At 33.5% G+C, this 23,010-nt stretch overlaps 2 protein-coding genes across 5 annotated transcripts; both read left to right on the plus strand.

Moving 5' to 3' along the window:
* Positions 1-1,803: 1,803 nt before the first annotated feature.
* On the plus strand, positions 1,804-14,239 carry LOC142642289 (putative CRM domain-containing protein At3g25440, chloroplastic). 3 transcript variants are annotated; one of them, XM_075816631.1, is made up of 5 exons: positions 1,804-2,117; positions 2,954-3,392; positions 4,497-4,898; positions 11,121-11,276; positions 13,770-14,239. In XM_075816631.1, the coding sequence occupies exons 1-5, from the start codon at positions 2,068-2,070 to the stop codon at positions 13,800-13,802; spliced, it is 1,080 nt and encodes a 359-aa protein (XP_075672746.1). In that variant the 5' UTR covers positions 1,804-2,067; the 3' UTR covers positions 13,803-14,239. The 3 variants fall into 3 exon arrangements, with proteins under 3 accessions (XP_075672746.1, XP_075672747.1, XP_075672748.1); XM_075816632.1 differs by having other exon boundaries at positions 1,811-2,117; positions 3,019-3,392; XM_075816633.1 differs by having other exon boundaries at positions 1,811-1,995.
* LOC142642290 (annexin Gh1-like) lies at positions 13,983-16,742 on the plus strand. 2 transcript variants are annotated; one of them, XM_075816634.1, is made up of 4 exons: positions 13,983-14,112; positions 15,411-15,562; positions 15,679-15,903; positions 16,194-16,742. In XM_075816634.1, the coding sequence occupies exons 1-4, from the start codon at positions 14,004-14,006 to the stop codon at positions 16,710-16,712; spliced, it is 1,005 nt and encodes a 334-aa protein (XP_075672749.1). In that variant the 5' UTR covers positions 13,983-14,003; the 3' UTR covers positions 16,713-16,742. The 2 variants fall into 2 exon arrangements, with proteins under 2 accessions (XP_075672749.1, XP_075672750.1); XM_075816635.1 differs by lacking the exon at positions 13,983-14,112 and adding an exon at positions 15,195-15,305.
* The last annotated feature ends 6,268 nt before the right edge of the window (positions 16,743-23,010 follow it).

Below are 23,010 nucleotides of genomic sequence, written 5' to 3' on the forward strand. Positions count from 1 at the left end.
AAAAAAGAAAATACATGGAACTCGAGTTCCATGTAAAATTTCTTACATTGCTCGATTTTCATCAAATCAAAATTTTCATTGAAACTCGATTTTCTAAAATTCAAGTTTTAAAACAGGAACATTTTGCTAAATAATTTCAGAATAAAGGTATTTTGCTAGTATATCTTTTGAACGAAATGGGCAAATGCTCATTTTGGCCAAGTAATTAGCTTCTACTTCCACAAGAGTAAGGATTAATAACTCCAACATTACCACCAAAAGTTTTCTCATAACTTCCCTAGTAACTAATTTTCTACTACTTTATAATTTGTCTTACTTTGAAGCTAAATTAAGCACAATAATTAAGGCTTAAATCCTTATGCCTTATATATAATTAAAAGATTTCAAATAAGTATTGTTGAAGAATCATGACTTTCAGAAGTATGAGTAATTTTAAGTTTGGTAAATTCTAGTTTAGGTAATTTCTTTTGACTACGGTCACAAAATGATGCATTCTAATATGTAATATCTAGTTTTTACAAAAATCAAGCATATTTCTAAAAGTGCAATTAGTATTTTATGAATTTTTTAAGGGGATGACCCAACAATCATAATATATTAGATCAAATCACTCATTTCAAAGGCTGTGAAAGGATCATACGTCACTTTCTTAGATCATGAGAGTTCGGATTGCTCTTGATGCTGCTAGAGATCTTGAATACATCCATGAGCAAACCAAAAGTCGTTATGTACATCGAGATATCAAGACAAACATCTTACTTTTTTTTTTGAGATTGAAACATCTTACTTGATAGTTGATAGTACCTCAAGGGCAATAGAATAAATCTATTTGATGATATTAAAATATATGAGTTTGATAGAAATAAATGCGTTGATTCCAATACTCAAGAAAGGAAAAATTTTATACAATACAACAATTTCCCTTAAGAAAGTTTTATTGAATTGGATAGTTGAGTAGAATCGTTACTTTCGATAATAGCTTCTAAGTGGGTTTTTTTTTTTTTAGTAAGTAACGTTTCTTTGGTAAGGTTGAGCTTTATAAAACGTTATTCTGTCATTTATAAGTGATCTTTACCAAAAGTCGTTTAAACTAATTGGCAATCGTTTGAACATTTGAAGAGCTATCTTGTATAAAAAAAAAAGAGCTACAATTAATTAGAAGCTATAGTGACGGTAAGGGTAACTAAGGAGTAAAAAACATGATAAAGAGAGATAGTAGCCAACGTGTAATTTTTTTTATAGAAATGTTAGGTACTAGTACTACAAATTTGCTGCAAGAGTTTTACAAATTAACCTCTCACCAATCACAATAAAACAATTTAAACATTATTAAGAGTATTCAGAAAGTTAGTTATAGTTTTGAAAAATGTCAAAAATACTCCTAATTTGATTAAATAATCCTTATTTTGAAAATTTATAGGTGGTTTATTATTATTAGTTCATATTTAAAACTAACACTAGTATTATTTTTTTGCTCCAACAATAACAACCAATAATAATCTATCATTTAAGATTTGTTGTACCTTCTAAAAAAAAACTTGTTATAAAAATGTTATAAACATATTATATTTTTTTAAATATATCTAATTCACGATGGATCAAATGAAATTTTGTAAAATAATAATTTAATATTAAATATAATAATAATTATTATATCTGAAATTATTATATCAAATGAAATTTAGTAAAATAAACCAAAACGGGTGAAACGGAGCGGAAAATTTAGAACGAAATATTGGAATAGGAAAATTCCGGGAACAAAATGTAACACCACACACATGTCACGTGCAAAACAAAAAAAAACAAAAAAACAAAAAAAAATTGAAAACTTGTGAGACAAAAAGAAAAAAGAAGAAGCGTTTTAGCAGAGGTACGCCTAAAGTAGAGCAGCGGAGACAGTGCACGGTGGCCTGAGGCTTCGAGAACCGGTGGGCTGCTAAAGGGGTTTCTGTTTCTCCTCAATACCAAAAAACTCTCACCCCTCTGCAACACACGGTACTATCAATTTCCACTAATTTCTTGAATTTCACAATTTCAAGAGTCACACTGCACATCGTTTTGTCAACAATGTTCTCCTTGTTTTCAATCAGAAGAAGAGGCATTATTATTCGCACCAGGTTTTCCCTCCCTTCCCTTTTACTACTTTTTTTTATTAATCATAAATATCGAAAAATTGTGATTGTTATGATACAAATAAATAATTTTTAAAAAAAAAAAATTTATAGGCGATGAATCCGATGATTCAAAGAAGGGTAGTAGTCTCTTATCGGAACCTAGTAGAAAATCTACTATACTCTTGCTACTTAGGAGGTGTTTGGTACACTCACTCAAACGCATATTTTCAAATGCACATTTTCAGTTTTTAAATAATATTACACGAATTTTTATTCACTTTTCAAACGTATTTCTACACATATTTTCAAACAACAAAATACGTATTTTCAAACACATATACCAAACATCCTTTAGAATCTTGCTACTTAGAGCTATTTGGATAAGCTTATTAAGGCGCCTTTTGATTTAGGTAATGGTGTCCCTAACTTTTGCCAGACTATTTCACTCTTTATCTAAAAGACACACGAAAACGACCCATAGTGTGGTGAATGGAACTTGGGACCTCCGAGTTCAAACAATATCTTTCAAGTCCATTGCGTCCACCACTCATTTCGTATCTATTTATGAAGACAAAGCTAATTTCCCCAATGGCTGGTAAAATCATCCACGTGTATCGTTTAGACAAGTCAAGTCACATCACATGACTCATTATATAGGTCATGTGACCAAAAGTACAGCTGGTTTTATCAATCATCACTTGGTGGGTTGGAGGAGATTCTTCCAAACTTGTTTGGAGAAAAACTTCGTCCATATTTCTTAAAACATTAGAGGTGCCTTAAGAAAAGACTTTTGATATTTAAATGCAGTTGATGATAGATAATGTACATCGTTTATGCAGGGATTCTCTACTCTGTGTCTGTTGTCTACTGAAAAATATCCTGCGTCTCTCATCTTTGCCTGCAGCAACTTCATTCTCTATGAGAAGTTACAGTGCAGTGAGGCCTCTTCTAGAAGCAAAACGCATATCGTCTCCATTGGAATTTTCATTAGTGCAGAGATTAAATATGCTTGATGTTCATGTTGCTAGAAATTGGATACCTGCTAGATACATGAGTAAAGAATCATTTGAGCTGAAGACAGAAAATGATGTTGTTAGATTTTCTATGGGTAGGATAGTAGATAATAATGGTTCCCAAACAAAAGGAAAGATGAAAACCAAACGGGTCAAAATGTCTAAAAAGGCCAAGCTGAATGAACTCAGATTCTATCGCCTGAAGGCCAAAAAGAAGATTACATCTCCAAATCCAGAAGTTAGGATTAGATATAAACTTGAGAAGGTTGGACACTACTCGATTTATTTTTGTAGTTTTTAATGTCAATAGTTTAAATTTTTCTAATCTCTTTATGTTGGTTTAATATTGATATCAAGATTTAAATGTAGAGCTTCTGTTTATACAAAGTTTTTGATTTTTTATTATGCTTCTGTAAAATTCTTGAACATGATGCAGTGACTAACAGTTACCTGAAAAACTATCTGATACAGAGATATTGCACAGAAAACTATTCTTTTGCCTTTACTTACTGTGCGCTAGCCGAAAAATAGCAGCATACGCCTATTTTTGGACGGGTTTCTCTCTTTGGAGAAGCCCCTAAAAGGGGGGGGGGGGTGGGGGGAAGATGTTTCCTTTGTCCATTCATGAATTTTTTTTTATATATAGTCCTGCTGTTCTTTGAGCATTTCAGAACTTACTATTGAAGAATGTTCTTTTGTTTGATATTCTGAATATACCTAACTGTTATACATTGCATTAATTAAACAGTCATGTATTTGTTCAAATATGGCTGTTTCTTGTACTGTTTAATATGAAAATGGAAAAAGTCATTTTGGTAGTGCAACTCATATGTACCCCCTCTTTGATCTGACTGATTAATTAAACAGTCATGTATTTGTTCAAATATGGCTGTTTCTTGTACTGTTTAATATGAAAATGGAAAAAGTCATTTTGGTAGTGCAACTCATATGTACCCCCTCTTTGATCTGACTGATTAATTGTGGTTTCAAGTTATATTTATTTTTATCGGGGGCCATACCTCATTGTGTTATGTGGACCATTTGGAGAGGGAGAAACCTTCATACTTTTGATGGGTTTGAGTGTTTGTATGTAGAGTTATAACTTTTATCTTTTATGAACCATGCTTGAAGCTTTGTTGCATCCGTAGTACACGGTTGGGGATCATTTTCATTTCACTTTCAATAAAGAATTATTACTTAGCAAATAAGTTATCTTTATTTTGTTTTTATTGGTCTGTAATATCTCAAAAAACATGCTTTGGTTCAGTAATTCAGGATATATTGATATATGGCTTTTTATTTTCTTGAATAAATAAACTAACAAATGGCCACTTTTAGTAGCTATATATAACTTATGGATACTCTTCAGGCCAAACGGAAGGAAGTATGGTTGATCGAGAAATTAAGGAAATTTGAGGTTCCCAAAGCACCTGCTGAAACGTATGATCCTGAAATCCTAACTGAGGAAGAAAGGCATTACCTAAAGCGCACTGGTGAAAAAAAGAAGAACTATGTCCCAGTTGGGAGGCGTGGTGTATTTGGAGGGGTTGTTCTCAATATGCATCTCCATTGGAAGAAACATGAGACTGTAAAGGTAATTTGCAAGCCATGCAAGCCTGGACAAATTCATGAATATGCTGAAGAGCTTACTAGACTGAGCAAAGGCATTGTGATTGACATAAAAGCTGACAATACTATTATTTTCTACCGGGGAAAGAATTATGTACAGCCACAAGTAATGTCACCTCTAGATACACTGTCTAAAGACAAGGTAAATTCAGCTTTCCTTCCAATGACCATTTTCTGAAGGATAGTATAGGGTAAAATATAATAATATAGGATAAATTTTCTCATCTTCTCTGTCAATCAAGTCAACATAAGCTTAATAGTTATGCTTGTTTTGATTAAAAGATTATCTTGTTTAAGTATATTAAAATTTTGCTCTTAGTGCCTTTGAAGTTAATAGTTATGGGATTGCCCACTTTTATCTAAATATATTTGCACTAATGGAAAAGTATTTGTCCAAATCTTAATAGATCTTAAGTATCGGTGTAGATCTTGATTTCAAATTGTTATATACAGCTAAGAAGGACGGACACTTCATTTGGGGGTGCCGTACTCAAGTCGTACCCGCCATGTCATGTTATAAATTTTCAGAAACTGCTTGTGTTACTGTTTCGTACTCGTATATATACCCATGTCTGTGCTTCCTAGTTATAGAGTTGGAACTACATTCAACGGTCGATTCTTGAGATTAAATCTCTCCTCCTCCACTCTTTGTTTGATTAGTGTTCTGTTTTTTCTTCTTATCCCTGTTCTAATCTTTTTGTTATGCTTGATCATTGAAATTTTCGATCTTGATGTAAACCTTTCCATGTACACTCCCGGTGTACCTGGGACTTTTGATTAATGATATTTTGTTATTTATCCCAAAAAAAAAAAAGTTTGGAACTACATGCTGTCATACTAATGATGCACTCAGTGGGTGGTTGTGGTTGGGCACATTGGTAGTTTCTTGCCAGCAAAAAACTACCTGAAGTCCATCTCATCTTCTCTCCTTTAAGCCTTTTAAAGCCCTAACAAATTTGGCTTTGCTAATTATGAAAGTGAGATTTCACTGAAGTAATGTGTGTAGTAAGTATATGGAAAATTAAAACCCTAACAAGGTTCTCAAAAGCCCTGGGTTTTTAAATCTTACCTTGGCAAGATTTAATGTAATTGTTAGAGTTTCTTCTGGCTGAGATTTTCAACTTCTAGTCTCCTGGACAGCCTCCAAATATTATAATCATCCGTGCAAAGGAAATTGTGGTTTCTCCTATTGATCATTCCCAAAATCCTAGCTGAAATTAGGATTCTCATTCTTTCTAGCCATCTCTTATTCTTCTTTTTTCTTTTATTTTCTTTCCCTTCTTTTATTTTATTTTTAGGGTAAATTGCAAAGTACCCCTTTGAAGTTTGGGGCTGTTTGGATTTTAAACTCTGAAATTTGAAAATTTTGATTTTACACCCTAAAGTTTAGTTCTGTTAGCAAAAACACACCCTTGATTAATTTTGATTGTTAAGTGACACATCATCATGTTGACTCGGTTTTTCCTTTTCTTTTCTTTTTTTGCTGTTTCACTTAAAAAAAAATAGAAGAGCTAGCGTCTCCAAACAAATGTTGTTTCGCCCAAAATAAAAACACACAACCTAGTAAAAACTTACAACACCATTTCACCCAACAACAAATCAATTCCCAAATCAAAACCCACGACCCTAGTTCCTATGCCCTACAAACCCAGCAAACCCAAACAACAAAAACCCCATTTATTTCAATCCAGTAATGGGAAGATGATGCCAAACACTCAGCAGAATTTCCTTCTGAACTTGCCTACACTTGGTGCTGGAGCGAGGCATCATGATGATGGTCCTGATTATACTATTTTTGTGGGGAATTTGGCTTCTAATATTACTAGTTACTTGCTTCAAGAAACTTTTGAAATTGTATACACCTCAGTGAAGGGTGTGAAAGTTGTCACTAATAGTGATAGGGGGCCACTGGAAATTCTAAGGGATATGGGTTTGTCTGGTTTGGTGATAAAGGTGAACAGTTGCATTCCATGACTGATCTGAATGGCCAATATTTTTTGTAAGGGTTAGGGAGCTAGTTTTGTGGGTTTTGATTTGGGAATTATGTTGCTGTTGGGTGAAACGGTGTTGTAAATTTTGACTGAGTTTTGAGTTTTTATTTTGGGCACATATATAAAGTGAAACAGCGTTGTTTGAGGCTTCGGCAACAAAAACAAATGTCAATACAATGATGTGTCATTTAACAGCCAAAACTAACCGGGAGTGTATTTTTGCAAACTTCTTTTTTTTTTTTGATAGGTAATAACAATTTTTTTGATAATGAAAGCACAATGAATTTACGATAGTAAACTCACTGCACTGAAAAGAGTACAAACCAATAAAAAAGATTGACTAACAGAATTAAGAAAATCAATCAAAGAATGACAAAGCATAAACCCCCAAATCCGGGACCGCTCAAACAATGTCCTAAGTAGCAAAGACTTTACACAGTCTACAAGTCTCTCAGTTTCCTCAAAAGTACGGGCATTGCGTTCCTTCCAAATTAGCCACATAAGACATGCTGGAGCCATATTCCACACTTTTGAAGTGTGACTCCCAACCAGTTCCACCATGCAGTAAGAAGAGAAACAACATTCTCTGGCATCACCCACTGAACCCCAAACAAACGAAGGACTTCACTCTACAAGCTATAAGCATACTTACAATGGATCAATAAATGATCCACAATTTCCTCTTCACATTGACAAAGACAGCACCAATTCACAAGAGGTAACTTCTTCTTAACAAGGTTGTCTATAGTAAGAAGCCCATCCTTAGCAACTGTCCATAAGAAGAAAGCCACCATTTTAGGTACCTTAACACACCAAATGCTCTTCCAAGGAAAAGACACCAACGGGGTTGCTAGCAATGAAGTATAGAAAGAGCGCACATCAAAAACACCACTACGATTCAATTGTCATATCATGGTATCATCACCCCCCCCCCCCCTAAGTAACTTGGAGGAGATATACCCGAAGAAATCATAAAAGATCCCTATCTCCCAATCTTGAAATGCACGATGGAAACGGAAGTTCCAGCTTCTACCACCCCCATTTGGAGCATAATCTACCATTTCAGAAATCATAGCTTCCTTGTTCACAGCAATATCAAACAGTGCCGGATATAAATCTTTCAAGGCAATGGGGCTACTCCAAGGGTCATGCCAGAATTTGATACGAAAACCCTCACCCGCCCATATAACACATGACCAAAGAAACTCTCAGCCCCCTTCCTAATATTCTTCCACATACCACAACCATGTGTCCCTCTAACCACTCTAGTACACCATCCCCCACTAGCCTCTCCATATTTGGAAGCTATAACCTGCCTCCATAAACGTGTGATTTCCTTCCCAAACCACTAGAGCCACTTTCCAAGCAAAGCTTGGTTAAACAGCCCAATTTTCCGAATCCCCAAGCCACCAGACTCCACTGGCCACACAACTTTCTCCCACGCAACAAGTGAGAATTTAAAGACATCATTAAATCTCCCCCAAAGGAAATTTCTTTGAATTTTCTCTTATTTGTCTACCACATGTTGTGGAATAGTGAACAAAGATAAATAATAAGTAGGGAGACTTGATAAAGTACTCTTCAAGAAAGTAAGTCTACCTCCTTTTGACAAATATAGCTGCTTCCAACCTGCAAGCTTTTTTTCCATCCTTTCAATGATAGGGTTCCAGATTGAGGAATCCTTATAATGTGCCCCCAAGGGCATCCCCAAATAAGACATGGGTAAACAACCAACCTTACAACATAAAATACGAGCTAAGGCATTTAAGTTCCCAACCTCACCAACCAGCACAATCTCACTCTCACCAACATTTACTTTCAGTCCTATGATAGTTTCAAAGAAAATTAGAACCATACGAATATGTAATAATTGTTCCTCGGAAGCATCACAAAAGAGAATAGTATCATCAGCAAACAAAAGATGAGAGATATGCAAACCTCCACGTGTATTGGGATGTGCTTGGAATCCACTGAGAAAGCCTCTATCTTCTGTCCTTTTCAATAACCTACTCAATACCTCCATTACCAATAAGAATAGGAGTGGAGATAAGGGATCCCCTTGACAAAGACCACGAGAGCTGCCAAAGAAACCAACTGGAGACCCCTTAATAAGCACTGAAAAACGAGCAGTAGAAATACACATCTTCATCCATCTCCCCCACTTCTCCCCAACACCCATTCTCTCCATAAGATAAAATAAGGCACTCCAACTCACATGATCATAAGCCTTCTCAATATCCAATTTAACAATCACAACCGGAATATCACTCTTCAATCTACTATCCAAGCATTCATTTGCAATGAGAACAAAGTCCAGTATCTGTTTGCCCCCAACAAAAGAATTTTGGGAGTTGGAAATAAGTTTATCCAAAACACAACGAAGTCTATGTGCCAAAACCTTTGAAAGTAGCTTGTACAAACTACCCACCAGGCTAATTGGGCGAAAATCTCTAACATTGACTGCACTAAGCTTCTTGGGAATCAAACACAGAAAGGTGGCATTGAGTGATTTTTCAAAGATACATTCTTTGTGAAAGTCTGCAAAAAAAGCCAAGATCTCCTTCTCAAGAACACCAGCATTTTTGAAAGAAAGCCATCAGGACCGGGAGCCTTATCACCCTTAGCCTCCCGTAGGGCTGCAATGATCTCTTCCTTCTCAAACTCCCTTTCTAAAGCAATCCAATCAGTTTCATCTAGATTTGCAAACTCTAACCCATCAATATTGGGCCTCCATGATTCGGTCTCCTCATACAAGGACTTATAAACCCACCACTTGATCATGAATAGCAGACTCTTCCTCATACAAAATGCCCTCTACCTCCACACCTCTCATAGTATTTGTACGTCTATGAGAATTAGCAAGCCTATGAAAAAATCTAGTATTATTATCCCCTTCTTTTAAGTACAAAGCCTTCAATTTCCGCCTCCATGAAATCTCCTCCAAAGAAGCTAAATATTCAATATCAGCCTTTATCTCAGCCCTTCTTGCACTATCTGCCGGTGACAAAGTTTGCATCCCTTCTCTCAAATCTAGTTCCATAAGTTCAAACGGCAAGTATTTTTTCATAAAAGCCACATCCCCAAAAACATGTTTATTCCAATGCTTCAAGTCTCCCTTAAAAGCCTTTAATTTACAAGCAAGAACATAACTAGGAGACCCCACAAAATGGTATCCGTTCCACCAACCTCTCACAAGATCCACAAAACCCTCCACCTTAAGCCACATATTCTCAAATTTGAAAGAAGTTTTTCCCCTCAACATTCCACCTGCCTCCGCAAGAAGAGGACAGTGGTCCGAAATCCAAATAACTCCAACCTTCTACTCCAAGTTTGCAAATTTCTCAAACTTCAGGATGTAAAATCCAAATAACTCCAAACTTTAGGTTTGTACTTGCAATTTATCCTTTTATTTTTAGTTTTTAGTGTGTCACCCTAGAGGTTTTATCTAGGCACCCTTAGACTGCAGCAAATGGTATACAAATTGCTCTTGGCTTCCAATTGAAGCTTTAATAAACTATTAATGTTATTTATTCAGAAAAAGGCCCCAAAGTTTAGTTAAATACTTTAAGTTCCTAATCAATCAATAATAATTTAAGTTCCTTATTTATCAAAATTATGTTTCATTAACTTATATCCCTTCCCTATTCAATCTCATGTCACATAAATACTGGAACAAAAATCACAATTTAACACACTTATTTATATTTCATATAGTTGATATTTAATTTTTTTTGAGCAATTAATGAACAGCATTTCTAGTGTTACTGTTTTAGTAGAAAACAATATTTAGGCTCTGCATTGTCCTTTTTCCTTGCTTTACCTATAGATCATATATCTTGTTTGAAACTTTCCCCAATTAGTACTCTTTTTAATCCTTGAGTAGCATAGATGGTTCATTGCACTCATGTATCTCAGTATCTTGTGCAATAACTTACATCTCTCTTAGTTACTGGAACTGCAAGTAAATAAAACCATGGTTTTAAAAACCAGATTGGGTCAGCCAGTTCGATTGGGAACCGGACCCTTTTCGAGTTTTTTGACCGTTCCGGTTTTTAAAACCATATTAAAAAATGGTTATTTTGTATTAGCAGATTTTTGAAATTTAGTAGTTTGGAATACTCCTGCATTATATTTCTTAAAGATAAATAAAGTGTTCTACATTGTATTACTGTTTTACTCATACGTTATATTTCTTAAAAAGATAGTAAGTGTTCTACATTATATTACTGTATCTATCAATGTATGACCTCGACGGTTGGGATATTGTAACTTGGACGGTTAATTTGTGTTCATGGTATTATGGTAATTCATCGATTATACGACGTATACATTAACCTCAACCATAATTGTTTCTTCTGGTGTCAAATTTGCAGGCATTGGAAAAATATAAGTTTGAGCAGTCACTTGAGCATACTAGTCAATTCATTGAAAAATTGGAAAAAGAGCTAGAAGACTATCACGACCACCTTGCTCGTTACAAGAAAGCAAAAGATGGCACCCCAAAAGATTCTGCGATTAATACATGTTTGGTAAGTTTTATTTTTTTTTCTAGTTTTTCCTAATACTTGACTGTTTTCACTGTGTGTACTTGCGAGTATGATTTTTCTTTAAAAAATAAAAATCAGTTTTTCGAATAAGAGTAACTTTACCGATGCTTGGGACATTCAAGGTTTATTGAAGAAACAAATGTAATTATAAAAGAGAAACGACCAGAAATTTTAATCCTTTTATTGTTTCATGTCCTTTAAGTTATCTCATAATATATAATAGGAATGTATTGTACCTTACCTCACTTGTATATGTCTCTCTCTCTCTCTCTCTCTCTCTCTCTCTCTCTCTCTATATATATATATATATATATATATATATATAGTAATACTATATAAACAATATTTTCACAACAATTCCTATGTAGCAAGTTATTGCTAGTTTTAATCTAGACCCACCACTGAAATTACTTTTTTCCCACCAATAACAACTTGCTACCTTGAATTTGAAGTGAAATTGTTGTGGATATAGCATTTCTCATATGTATGTGTGCGTGTGTAACTCATTCGTAAGTAGTGCACAAACCCAGTGATTTTTGGACTCATGACCACCTTCTACTCCATTCTTATGGGGGTAGAAAGTACCATTTTAGCTAGAGCTCATTGGCAGTGTAATCTATTTATGATGTTTGGTATTTACTGTGTCCATATGCTTTAGCACACTGTTGTACTCTGTGCTGCTTCTTGATCTTCCACATAGGCGGATTTCTTTTGCAAGGAAATAGGAGTTTTGTTTTTCCTTGATTCTCTGTTGAAAATCATCTTTAGTTATATTCCCTCAACAATTTCTTTGGCCATGCATTAATTTGAGATGCCTCAAAGTATTATTTAAATGCTCTGTAGTATATTTACTGAATTCAACCAGCAGAGAAGAGAATCTGATTGGTAATGGACTTAGCAAGTGGATTATGTAACATATCTCAAAATCAAATGTCAAGTTATTTTGTTTTCACTGTATTAGCTTGTAGCCATTTATCCTAAATCAAATAAATCCACATCTCCTTTCTGGTTGACATGTTGCATGAGGCTTCTTCATAAGCTTTATAAGTATCCCTGTGCATACATTTGTAATTTTATATGTTACTTTTTAGTGTAAATAAAATGTGGTATTTCTGAATCTGAATCTCTCTATTTATATAAATTGTGTGTGTGTGTCCTTTTACTTTGCAATAGGCTCCCAATTTTCGACATTCCTTGTAAAGATCTAGCTGCACCTTCTGTGAAATGCATGGAATGACTAGCATCAATTATGTGCTATTTATTTTCTAGAGGAAAAAAAATACTGTTTATCGATAAGCAAAGATGGAATGTTGAAGCAGGGGAGATTAATGGTTGGACGTGAATATTGACTTTTTTGCTATGTATGCAATTAAAAAAGGGTGACTTTTAGTTCACTCCCTACTCTTGTGGCGACTAGTGCCCTATGCACCACTTATAGTTTGACTACATGGCCAAGAAAGTCACAAGCAAAAGCACTATGGTTGATGCTGTCAACTCCTACTTTTCTTTGGCGGTGGTGTTGACTGATCCCAAACCAGGGAAAAGGAAATTCTTTAAACCCTTTTTAGGCAGTGTACCTACTTTAAAAAAATATATATATGTTCTCGACCTCTAAGTTTTGGGTTGTAAATTTTTTAGGGGAAACTTGTGTTACCCCTGTATTTGGGTATTATTCATCTGTAATAAATTTTTTTTAAATGTTCAGCTTCACTATGATCATTTTTATATATTTAATTGGAAAATAATAGATTGGAATTGTTTATTAAACTAAAGATTGTAATATGCACTACATATTCTCTCTTTTTTTTTTTTGGGGGGGGGGGGGGGGTGTGTGTGGAGGGGAAGAAGATGTAGGTATCATGTTTGTTTCTTCATTTTGAGCTGTAAATGACATGGACCAATCGCCTCATGGTATCAAAAATATCTTTTCATTAAAGGTGTGTTTGGATACCGCCTATTTTGCTGAAAGTACTATAGATAAAGGTAAAAGTTAGTTGAAATAGTACAGTAGGGCCCATGAATAGTGCCAAAAGTGCAGTGGAACCCATGAATAATAGCAAAAATAGCTGAATAGTAAAATAATTTTCATTTTTATTCTTTACCCAAACACACACTAAGTATTTGTACTGGAGTCTGGAGAGGAGTGAAGACATTTATAACACACACTTTGCATCTACTTAAATTAATTTATGGAGCATCAATCTAGTCTTCAATTGTTCATTCAGATTACTAGCTCCATGACTGCATTTTTTATTTTATAAATTACTTCACCTTTTTTTATACGATTTATTTCATTGTCTTTGATCACCAGATCTTATGAAATTGATTCTCCCCCCCCCCCCCCGCCCGGGCCCCCCTCTCTCCACCAAAGATAAAACCAATTAGTTATGTGCAATAAATCCATAGTTTACTCATCTGGCTTATCGAAGTGCACCATTAGTTCCTTAGTTTAATTGTAATTTTATGGTTTTGCAGGACAATATACACTGCAAAGTATTGCTAAGTTAATCATGGTTTTTTTGGCTAGACAATCCTCATGGCTGCTGAACAGAGATGATAGTACATTCTGCTGTGCTCCATGAGCAAGGAGGTCTTGGTAATAACATGGAATCTGAGTTGATGTTGTTAGCTTATCATGGCCCTCGTAGGGATTCATTCAGTTTTTGATGCAATTGATCCCTTGTCTTCACTTCCACTCCTTTGGAAATAATGGAATGGTGGCTACTGCAGTTGCTAGTGGATTCTCCAATGGATTGTTCAATCATAAATATCTGCGGAGGAACGAGGGAACCAATGGAGTCTGACAACTTAATACCTTGTATGCATTTTTACTTATTTTAAGTATTACTTTTTTGTCTATACCAAGAATAATTCAGTGTACCATCATCAGTTTTTTAATACAGAATTGAGATTTTGAGAAGTAGTTCCGCAGTTTGTTGATAGCCTTATCCTCATGGCAAACATTCATCTTGTACAACTTTGTTATTCTGCCTTATCTTGCAGTCTGTCTGGAATATAATATGTGTGGTACACCTAAATAGGAATTTAATCTTGAAATATTGTTGAATAACAGAGTCAGCTAACTGAGCTAAGTTCAGCATCCAAGACATGTACTAATAATTTGTGTGGTACACCTAAAGACAAAGCTTCAAAGTTGTTTTGATATATGAGTCTCTGAATTATTTCCTTTTCCTAAATAAATTATTTGTGAATCCTTAATGTAGACTTCAATCTACATTTAATTGACAATTAACTAGGAATATGGACTTGTGTACCAACATCAAAAGATAAAGTGCCTACTTTGGACTTTCTAAAATCCTTCTTTAAATTTCATATTTTTATATATTTTCACTGTGGCTTCTGGCGTAACTGTGTATCACAAGTCAAACTGAGATGCCATATGGACCCTTGAATTTCATGTGAAATATTTTGACATTTGGAAACATGAACCGCAATGGGTGGTGGCTAATAAGCTAATATGAGCACTTACAAATATAAAGAAACTTTTCTGAGGCCTTTTCACTGTAAAAACCAGGTGGGGGAATATGAATTCCTCTTCTAAGGTAGACATCATTAATAGCTGTTAGTGATTGTAATTTGTAAGAGAAGAAAAAGACACATGTTGGCACTTGATTGTTTTACATTAGTGAGGGACTTTTTGCAAGTCAGCGGTTGAGAGTAATGCTGGGATGAGACAATGAAGTGTGGTAGAAATGGTACGGTTGATAATGGAATTGAGGATATGTTCCATTCTGAATGTTCTTCCCACTTTGTACGTGGCTGTTATATCCTCCCTTTATTAAAAGTCTCTTCCAGTTAAAAAGCGAAACAAAGTAAATTATTCCTTTTTGAGTCCTATAAAAAGGTGCCTTAGACTTCTTGGTATTTCACATCACAAATTTAAGGACATACAGAGATTTTCTTGGAAAATTTTGGAGATGTCTAGCAGTTCTTTTCAAAGCTCTGAACAATATGAACTGGATTGCCAACATCTTCATAATTATTTATCTGGTACTTACTATTGTTTCCTCATTATTTTATCTGTTTGTTTTGATGCAAAGAAAATTCTATTTGAACTATAATTAACCATCCAATATATGACTTACTGAATCATAGGCAATGGTGCAATCAACTACGAAAGGCTTGTGGAAATGTTCGTATACAGAAATTCTCATGAATTTAAGTTCATTTGCCAAACTTACAGTGCTCTTTATGGCCAGAATGTTCTTCATGTCATCTCAAATATTCAAAGGAATAATCCATTTGCTGTGAGTATGATGCTCAAAATTACATTGACTTTAGCATTTTTTTTTTTTGGGCCCTCATACTTAAAGATGTATGAATATAGTTCAAGCATAATGTTGAAAATATGTTGCATGTACAGAGGGCAGCTTATCTTCGCATGATTGAACCACGAGAGCGTGATGCTGAAATAGTGAGGAACTCACTCTTTGGAAATGGAAGCAGTGTGAATCTTAACACTCTCATTGAGATTGCATGCAGTCGACCTTCTTCGGAGCTGCAGTGTATTAAGCAAGCCTACCGCTCAAGATACAATTCTGATCTTGAACAAGATGTCACAACAGAAATTAATAGCGGATTCAAAGAGGTGATTACGGATAAATACTTATTGCACATCAGTGTGTACGGACACACAGGTGTACCACCACTAAAATCGTGAGATGACTTGAAATAGTGTTTTCAACTCATGATTTCAATTGTTTGCACACGTGTGTACGTGCATATTAATGTACAACAATCACTGCTCAATTATTAATTGTCCCAAAAATTTATGACGCTTGTTCAAATATCATAATAAAACCGATAAAAAATGATAAATTTAACCGTTTAACCGTTATTTAACATGTTATGTACTCTTCTCTTTGTTATTCTCTTTAGATTTTGATGGCAGTTTTGAAGTCTTGTCGCAACTATGGTGGGAAAGTGGACATGAGCATGGCCATGTGTGATGCCAAGACTCTGTATGAAGCTGTTGAAAGTGGGAGAAGTGTTGACCAAAAAACCATCATTTCACTTATAAGTCAACGAAACTCTGGCCAAGTTAAAGCCATTCTCCTCTCTTGCAAACAGCTTTATGGCAATGAATTCTCCAAGTCAATGAAGCAAAGCAAATGTGGGCAATTTGGAAAAGAGCTTCGAATTGTGATTCGTTGCATACAAAACCCTGAAAGGTTCTTTGCTAAGCAACTAAGAATGAAGAGTGCTGATGCTCGAGAGATATTGATTCGAATAGTTATTACCAGGTCTGAGATAGATATCAAAGACATTAACAGGGCTTTTGCAACAAAAACAGGCAGTTCCCTTGAGAACCTTGTCAGAAGGGAATTTAACAATAATAAAGACAAGGCTAATGACATTGTAGCTGGAATCTTGGTTGGACTAGTGAATCGTAATTGAAAAAAAATAATAATTGAAAAAAAAAAAAAAAGTGATGTAAATGCAAGTCGTATGTTTATGTCTATAGTTGTGTTTAATCTAAAGTATCTATGAAGAACATGTTCCATTTTCTTCTTACCAATGAGTTCTAACATATTCTCTGAATTTCATTCTCTCATGAACTTCCCTCTATATTATGCCAAAAAATCATAGGTAGACCATATAAATATTTCAATAATGTAAAATAGGGTTGAAATTTAATAATAAAATAGATAATAAAAATAAAAGGACAAAAAAAATTACTTCAAGTTAAATGACAAATGCACAGTGGAAATTCCAAATTTATAATCTATATTATATATATATATATATATATATATATATAAACTATGCTTCTATTGGATCACATCTTCCTCGTATTTCTAACACTCTTTTTCTTATTTTTTAATTATTATTGTCCTTACTAATTTGTTATCTTACAATTACACTTTCTTCAACATTTATCCCTCACTTTTATCTTTTTATCTTCTCACTACTTTATATCTTAACGTTACAATTCCTCCATCCACTCATTTTCTTTTTTATTTTGACTCTTCTTCTCCCCATTTTATATATATATATATATATATATATATATATATATATATATATATATATATATATATATATATATATACACACTAAAGTATAGCAGTATTGTTACAACGCTTCTATTGGATCACATCTTCCACATATTTCTAACACTCTTTTTCTCATTTTTTTAATTATTATTGTCCTTACTAATTTGTTATCTTACAATTACACTTTCTTCAACATTTATCCCTCACTTTTATCTTTTTATCTTCTCACTGCTCTATATCTTAACGTTACAATTTCTCCATCCACTCATTTTCCTTTTTATTTTGACTCTTCTTCCCCCCATTTTATTTACCATAAAAATTTGTTATTTTTTCTTTCAATCAATCCATATTTTGCCTATGCAAAAAAAGTGAATACTCTCCCTCTCTCTATTTTTTTTATATTTGCTGGTAGATTTTTAATTCTTTATTGCATTTCTACATTAAGTAAATGAATTTTTGTGTTGAACTCTCCTTTAAGTTGTTGCAATTTTTTTTTTAAATTTTTTTTCTTTTCCTTGATTTATAGATGTTATCCTCTATGATATTATATAGCACATAATGTTATTATGATATTCTTGAGATCTCCGACCAAATCTGATGGAGATCTTGTGTTCTTGAACCAGACCCCCGCCGTCTTTGCACTTCATTGCCCCATTAGCTAGTTTCAACTGAATCCACCCGCCACCCATATAGAACTGCACAGTCAAGCCACCGTTCCTACTTTATTGAGCACAGAATCGACTAAATCAAATCCTTACACTTTTAGTACTAGTCAAGAATGCTTTTCACGTCCAATTTTGTATATCAACCTTAAAAATAATTTTAAAAAATGATAATATCAATTAAGGTATTTTTTTGGAAATAAAAATGTATAATTTGTTTTATACCGCCATTTAACTTGGGAATAACATCTTTTCCTTCAACCTTAATTCGATCTGATCATAATCTTATTTTCAAAAGAAAAAGAAAAATCGTTTTTTTGTAAGTCTACAAATCTTAGATAGATAAAAAGTAAATTTATGCAATGATGAAAAAAAGGTAGAAAGTTTATAAAACTTTGTTAATATTTTTTTTTTTAATGATCATTTGAGAGTCAACGGGTCTAGAACAATCGTATCAACTTGTACTAAATTTATGCCTATCTTAGTATAAAGATATTATTTTTTCTATTTTACCTAATTAAATTTTTAAATACCAATATCAGATTATTTGTTCTAAACTTTATTTTATTAAAATATCAATTAATTTTTTTTTCTTGACACACATTAATTATCATCTACTCTCTTTTTTTATTTTTGAAAAACATAAAGAAATAATAAAAAATTGAAATGCACAATAAAAATACTTGTGTATAAATACACAAATATTATAACAAAAATGTGTTTTGTACAATTAATGCAGAAATTGATGTAACTATTTTTTTTGTGGTTAATTAGACAAAATTTGATTTGAAAACTATGGTGAAAGTGTCATGATAATCACGTATTTTTGGCGTGCTGATCACTATATAAATATAAGTATTTGTCAGACATAATAAATAAGAATAACAAAAATAAATATTTAAGTTTTTAAAAAAAAGTTTTATGTATATATACTCTTAATAAAAAATTATATATACAAAATAACGGAAAAGACATAAAAGTAATAGCCATTGTCCGAGGCAAATCCACCACTGTTACTGCCTGTTATGGTATGTCCACTTGTCATTAATAGGTGATAACGATAAAAGCTGATTTCAGTGATTTGGTTCTCGTCATATATATATTGAGGATCGAGTACAGCCTGCAACGAACTTTCTTATAAAAGAAATTTGTGCCTTGTCCCTGCACTGCTCTGTAGTCTGTCCTGTTTTCTCCTGTACATGACTCGATAAGGTAGTACCCAGTGGTTCTTAAGCTGTAGTCTTATATGATCGTGGCAGTGGCAGTAGTAGTGATGGCCTTGACAGTATAGGCTTCTGAGTCTGAATCCATAGGGCACTGTGCAAGATTTAAAGGCATTGCATCATTTCAAAGAGATTTTTGACGAGATTACTTTTGTCATGGTTTTGTTCCGGTAATATTACATGTATATTTTGAAATGACACGTGAGTCAAAGAAATCCGTAAAGATTTATGTATTTATTGGTAAAAATGTAAAATTAATCTTCTAATTTTTTTGTTTTTTTATTTTAGTTTTTTAATTTTTAGTTTGTCATTTTAGTTTTTTAATTTTTAATTTTTGTCAATGTAAAATTTCGTTACAATTTAGTTAGTGGCTGCTGTTAAAATTTTTAAAACAATGTCATTTTACATGTTTTTTTTTTTAATTCGTAATTAAAAGAAAATAAGAAAAATTTGAAAAAAAAATCAAAGGAGGCGAGTTATTCGCAAAGGTCGCTAAAGGCCAATTCACTGAAGATCTCAGCCGAAAGTATTTTCAGCAGCTCATCTCCGCCGTCGGATTTTGCCATTCGTGCGGCATCTTCCACCGCGATCTCAAGCCAGAGAATCTCCTTCTCAACGAGAGCGGCAATCTGAAAATCTCCGATTACGAACTCTCTGCCGTTAAGGAGCAAATCCGACCGGACAGGCTCTTGCAAATCCTGTGCGGCACGCCTGCTTACGTGGCACCAGAGATCTTGACAAAGAGAGGCTACGACGATGCGATGGTTTGGTTTGTTTGATGACTCGTGTAACTCGAGCGATAGTGGGCTATAACGATTCGTGTCCACCGAGTCATCGGAGAAGATCATGGAGAAAATTGAGGACTTTGAGAAGGTGGAGAAGTTGAAGGTGAAAAGCAAGAAAGATTGGGGTCATGGAGTATTGGCTAGAGAGTGCTGATCTGGTAAATTTACACAGTCGAGGATATGGGTATTCTTTAAATCTTTGTTCCTTAAATCTACTAAAATTTATTTATTTTTCAGATTTTTCTTATTTTCTTTTAATTCCAAATTAAAAAAAAAATGCAAAACGGCGTCGTATTAGGAGTTCTAATGGCAGCCACTAACTAAGTTGTAACGGAGTCTTGCATTGACAAAAATTGAAAGTTAGAGGACTAAAATGACAAAACTGAAAGTTAGATGGTCAGTTTTGCATTTTTGTCTTATTTAAAATATATATGTAATATCGTTTAAATACTGAAAATTGTTGTTTAAGTGTCCTAAGTTTGTGTTTGACATGGCTTAATTTTGTCAGCTTATTTTACTATTCAGATTATTTTTAATACTATTTATGGGTCTCACTACACTTTTTAATACTATTAACGAGTCTTACTGTCTTATTTCAACTAACTTTTACGTTTATCTACAGTATTTTCAGCAAAAAAAATTTCAATTTCAAAAAAATAATCAAATCCCAAAAAAAAACCCTAAGTTATGGAAGATCTACAAGTTCATTTTCCACGCCTTTCCATGTCAATAAGTTGTGATCAAAATTGTAGTAAAAATTATAGTCCAAACATTATTCATTTTTTTGTGTAATTAATTTCTACATTTTTAAGAAGACTTTTGCTGTCACATTAGTCTAGAATGCAGAGAGTATTTTATGTGAGGGTGTTTGAGATTTTTCTATCATAGAATGTTGTGAGTCCTATGGTTGTAAGCTGTGAGAGAGTAGTCTTATTAGTTATTAAGCTGTCTTATTATGAAATATTCTATTCGAGTAAAATCTCGCTCACTAAGGCACATGCTATCAAGTGTACATCTACAACTACGCATGAACAATGATCATTGATGATAAAACATTCGGCAAATGTTTCAGGGACGGAATTAGGATTCAAACTTAGGAGGGCCAAAGTTCTTTGTTCAATAATTTTAGAAAATTAGAATATTAATACTAGAGGTTGACAACGATGCATTATTAACATTTATTTTTTTATTTTTTTTAAATCAATAATAGATATTTATGATCAAGAGTTTTGTAAGTCAATTGGTACGTTTTGATATTTTCAAGGTCTAACTAAGGTTAGATCAATTCTTTATTCTATCCACATTATAATTTTTTTTTTAAAATCTATTTATTCTTTTCACATAATTCTATACTTAATAAATTCATAATGCTATATGTAAGGACCAAAAACTCATAAAACTAGCTTAAAAACGTTGCTGCTTCTTTATTCACTTAAGGTCTTTATACAATACATTTGGTAGAGAGGGTTCAACAACAAAAAAACTCCCCTCTCTATAGTGTCCCGACTCTTATTTATACTATTTGCTCCTTTCATCATGGCCCTACACCTCACAATCTACTATGTTTTTCCCTCTGACACCTGTCTGTCGGTAATGGAGCAGAGTTCTAACTTTGCGTTCAACACTGTTCAGGTCATATCCACATTAATGCAACGGATTGAACTGGTATCTTCCAATTAATGCGGCCAGAATGGTTGTTGCCGGGCATTTAATGCATCCCTCTAAATTAGCCTACCACCTTCGGATATTTGTAACCCTTATGTCAGCAATGCCCATGCCACATCATCTTCGGGTATTTTCAGGTAACTTCCCTTACTTCTTTGCTCCATCTTACCTACTGCATGTCGAGCTTCCCTTCTTCGGGTCTTCGGGTTCTTGGGTCCTCGGAACCTCACACTATATATAAAAGATTCTTTAAAAAAAATACAAAAACTATAGTTAAAAGTTCAAATCCATGTCTAGTATTACATTAATAAAACAAATAAAATAATGGTTAATCAACATCATGCACTAGTATTCAGCAAAAAAAATGGTGAGAAAATTATCGGTGTCTTGGTTAAGGAATTTTATATTTATAATTACTTGGTTAAAGTTGAGGTAGCATAAAGATGTGAGATCTGTTCCTTTAAAAAATTTTCATTTTGAAAAAGGAGTAAAAAAAAAAAAAAAAAAAAGATCTATTAAACAATCACATGATAATGAACGGTACCTTTGAGTCTTCAACTATGTAAATAATAAAACTTTTCCCATCCCTTCAATAATTTAGCTAAGGCACGAAGTTTATTACCAATAGACTAATCACACACATGCTCTGGTGGCAGTTTATGTAAGGCGCAAAACAATAGATTGTTGTTTCACATGTGTATTACATTTATGCATGCCATGCAGGCTAAGTATGTCCCAAAGTTAATAAATTATTAAAAATTAATAAAATTATATCATTCAAAAAAAAAAAAAATCCACGAGTTGTGTTAAAGAGCAACAGCTTTTTAAAAAAATAATTTTTTTTATGGGTTGAGTTAAAGACACCAACTGATTCAAGTTGCTGGTGACACTAATTGGTGTGTGGATGGAGTGATTAGCAGCATAGGAGTTGTCTTTGTGACTATGGGGTGGAGTCATTTGAGAGGGACAAAGAGCTCTCAAATTAGAGATAAAAATTGGGTAAAGATTATTGGGTTTTTGTGATTTGTTTTACTATGATTTATAATTAATTTGTTATAAATTTTTTTTACTTAGACTATGTCCAAAGATTTTTTATTATTATTGAATATGTGAATTGTTTTATAGATTTCCTTGTTGTCTAGATTTGTAAATTGTCCAAATGTTTAGCTAAATGTTTTCTTGATATTCTTGGGACAACCAAACAAGGGATGATTTGATAATTTTTTTTTTCATTTTTGGTTTCATGGGTTAGCTTGTAAATTTTATGAGAGAGGGGGGCAATTATATTAATTTTAAAGCCAAAAGTAAATTTTTTATCCTAATATATATACTAGGGAATTTTTTTTTCAAAGGCTAGGGGGGGC

This window comes from Castanea sativa, chromosome 7 (assembly GCF_040712315.1).
Source record: "Castanea sativa cultivar Marrone di Chiusa Pesio chromosome 7, ASM4071231v1".
Taxonomy (NCBI): Eukaryota; Viridiplantae; Streptophyta; class Magnoliopsida; order Fagales; family Fagaceae; genus Castanea; species Castanea sativa.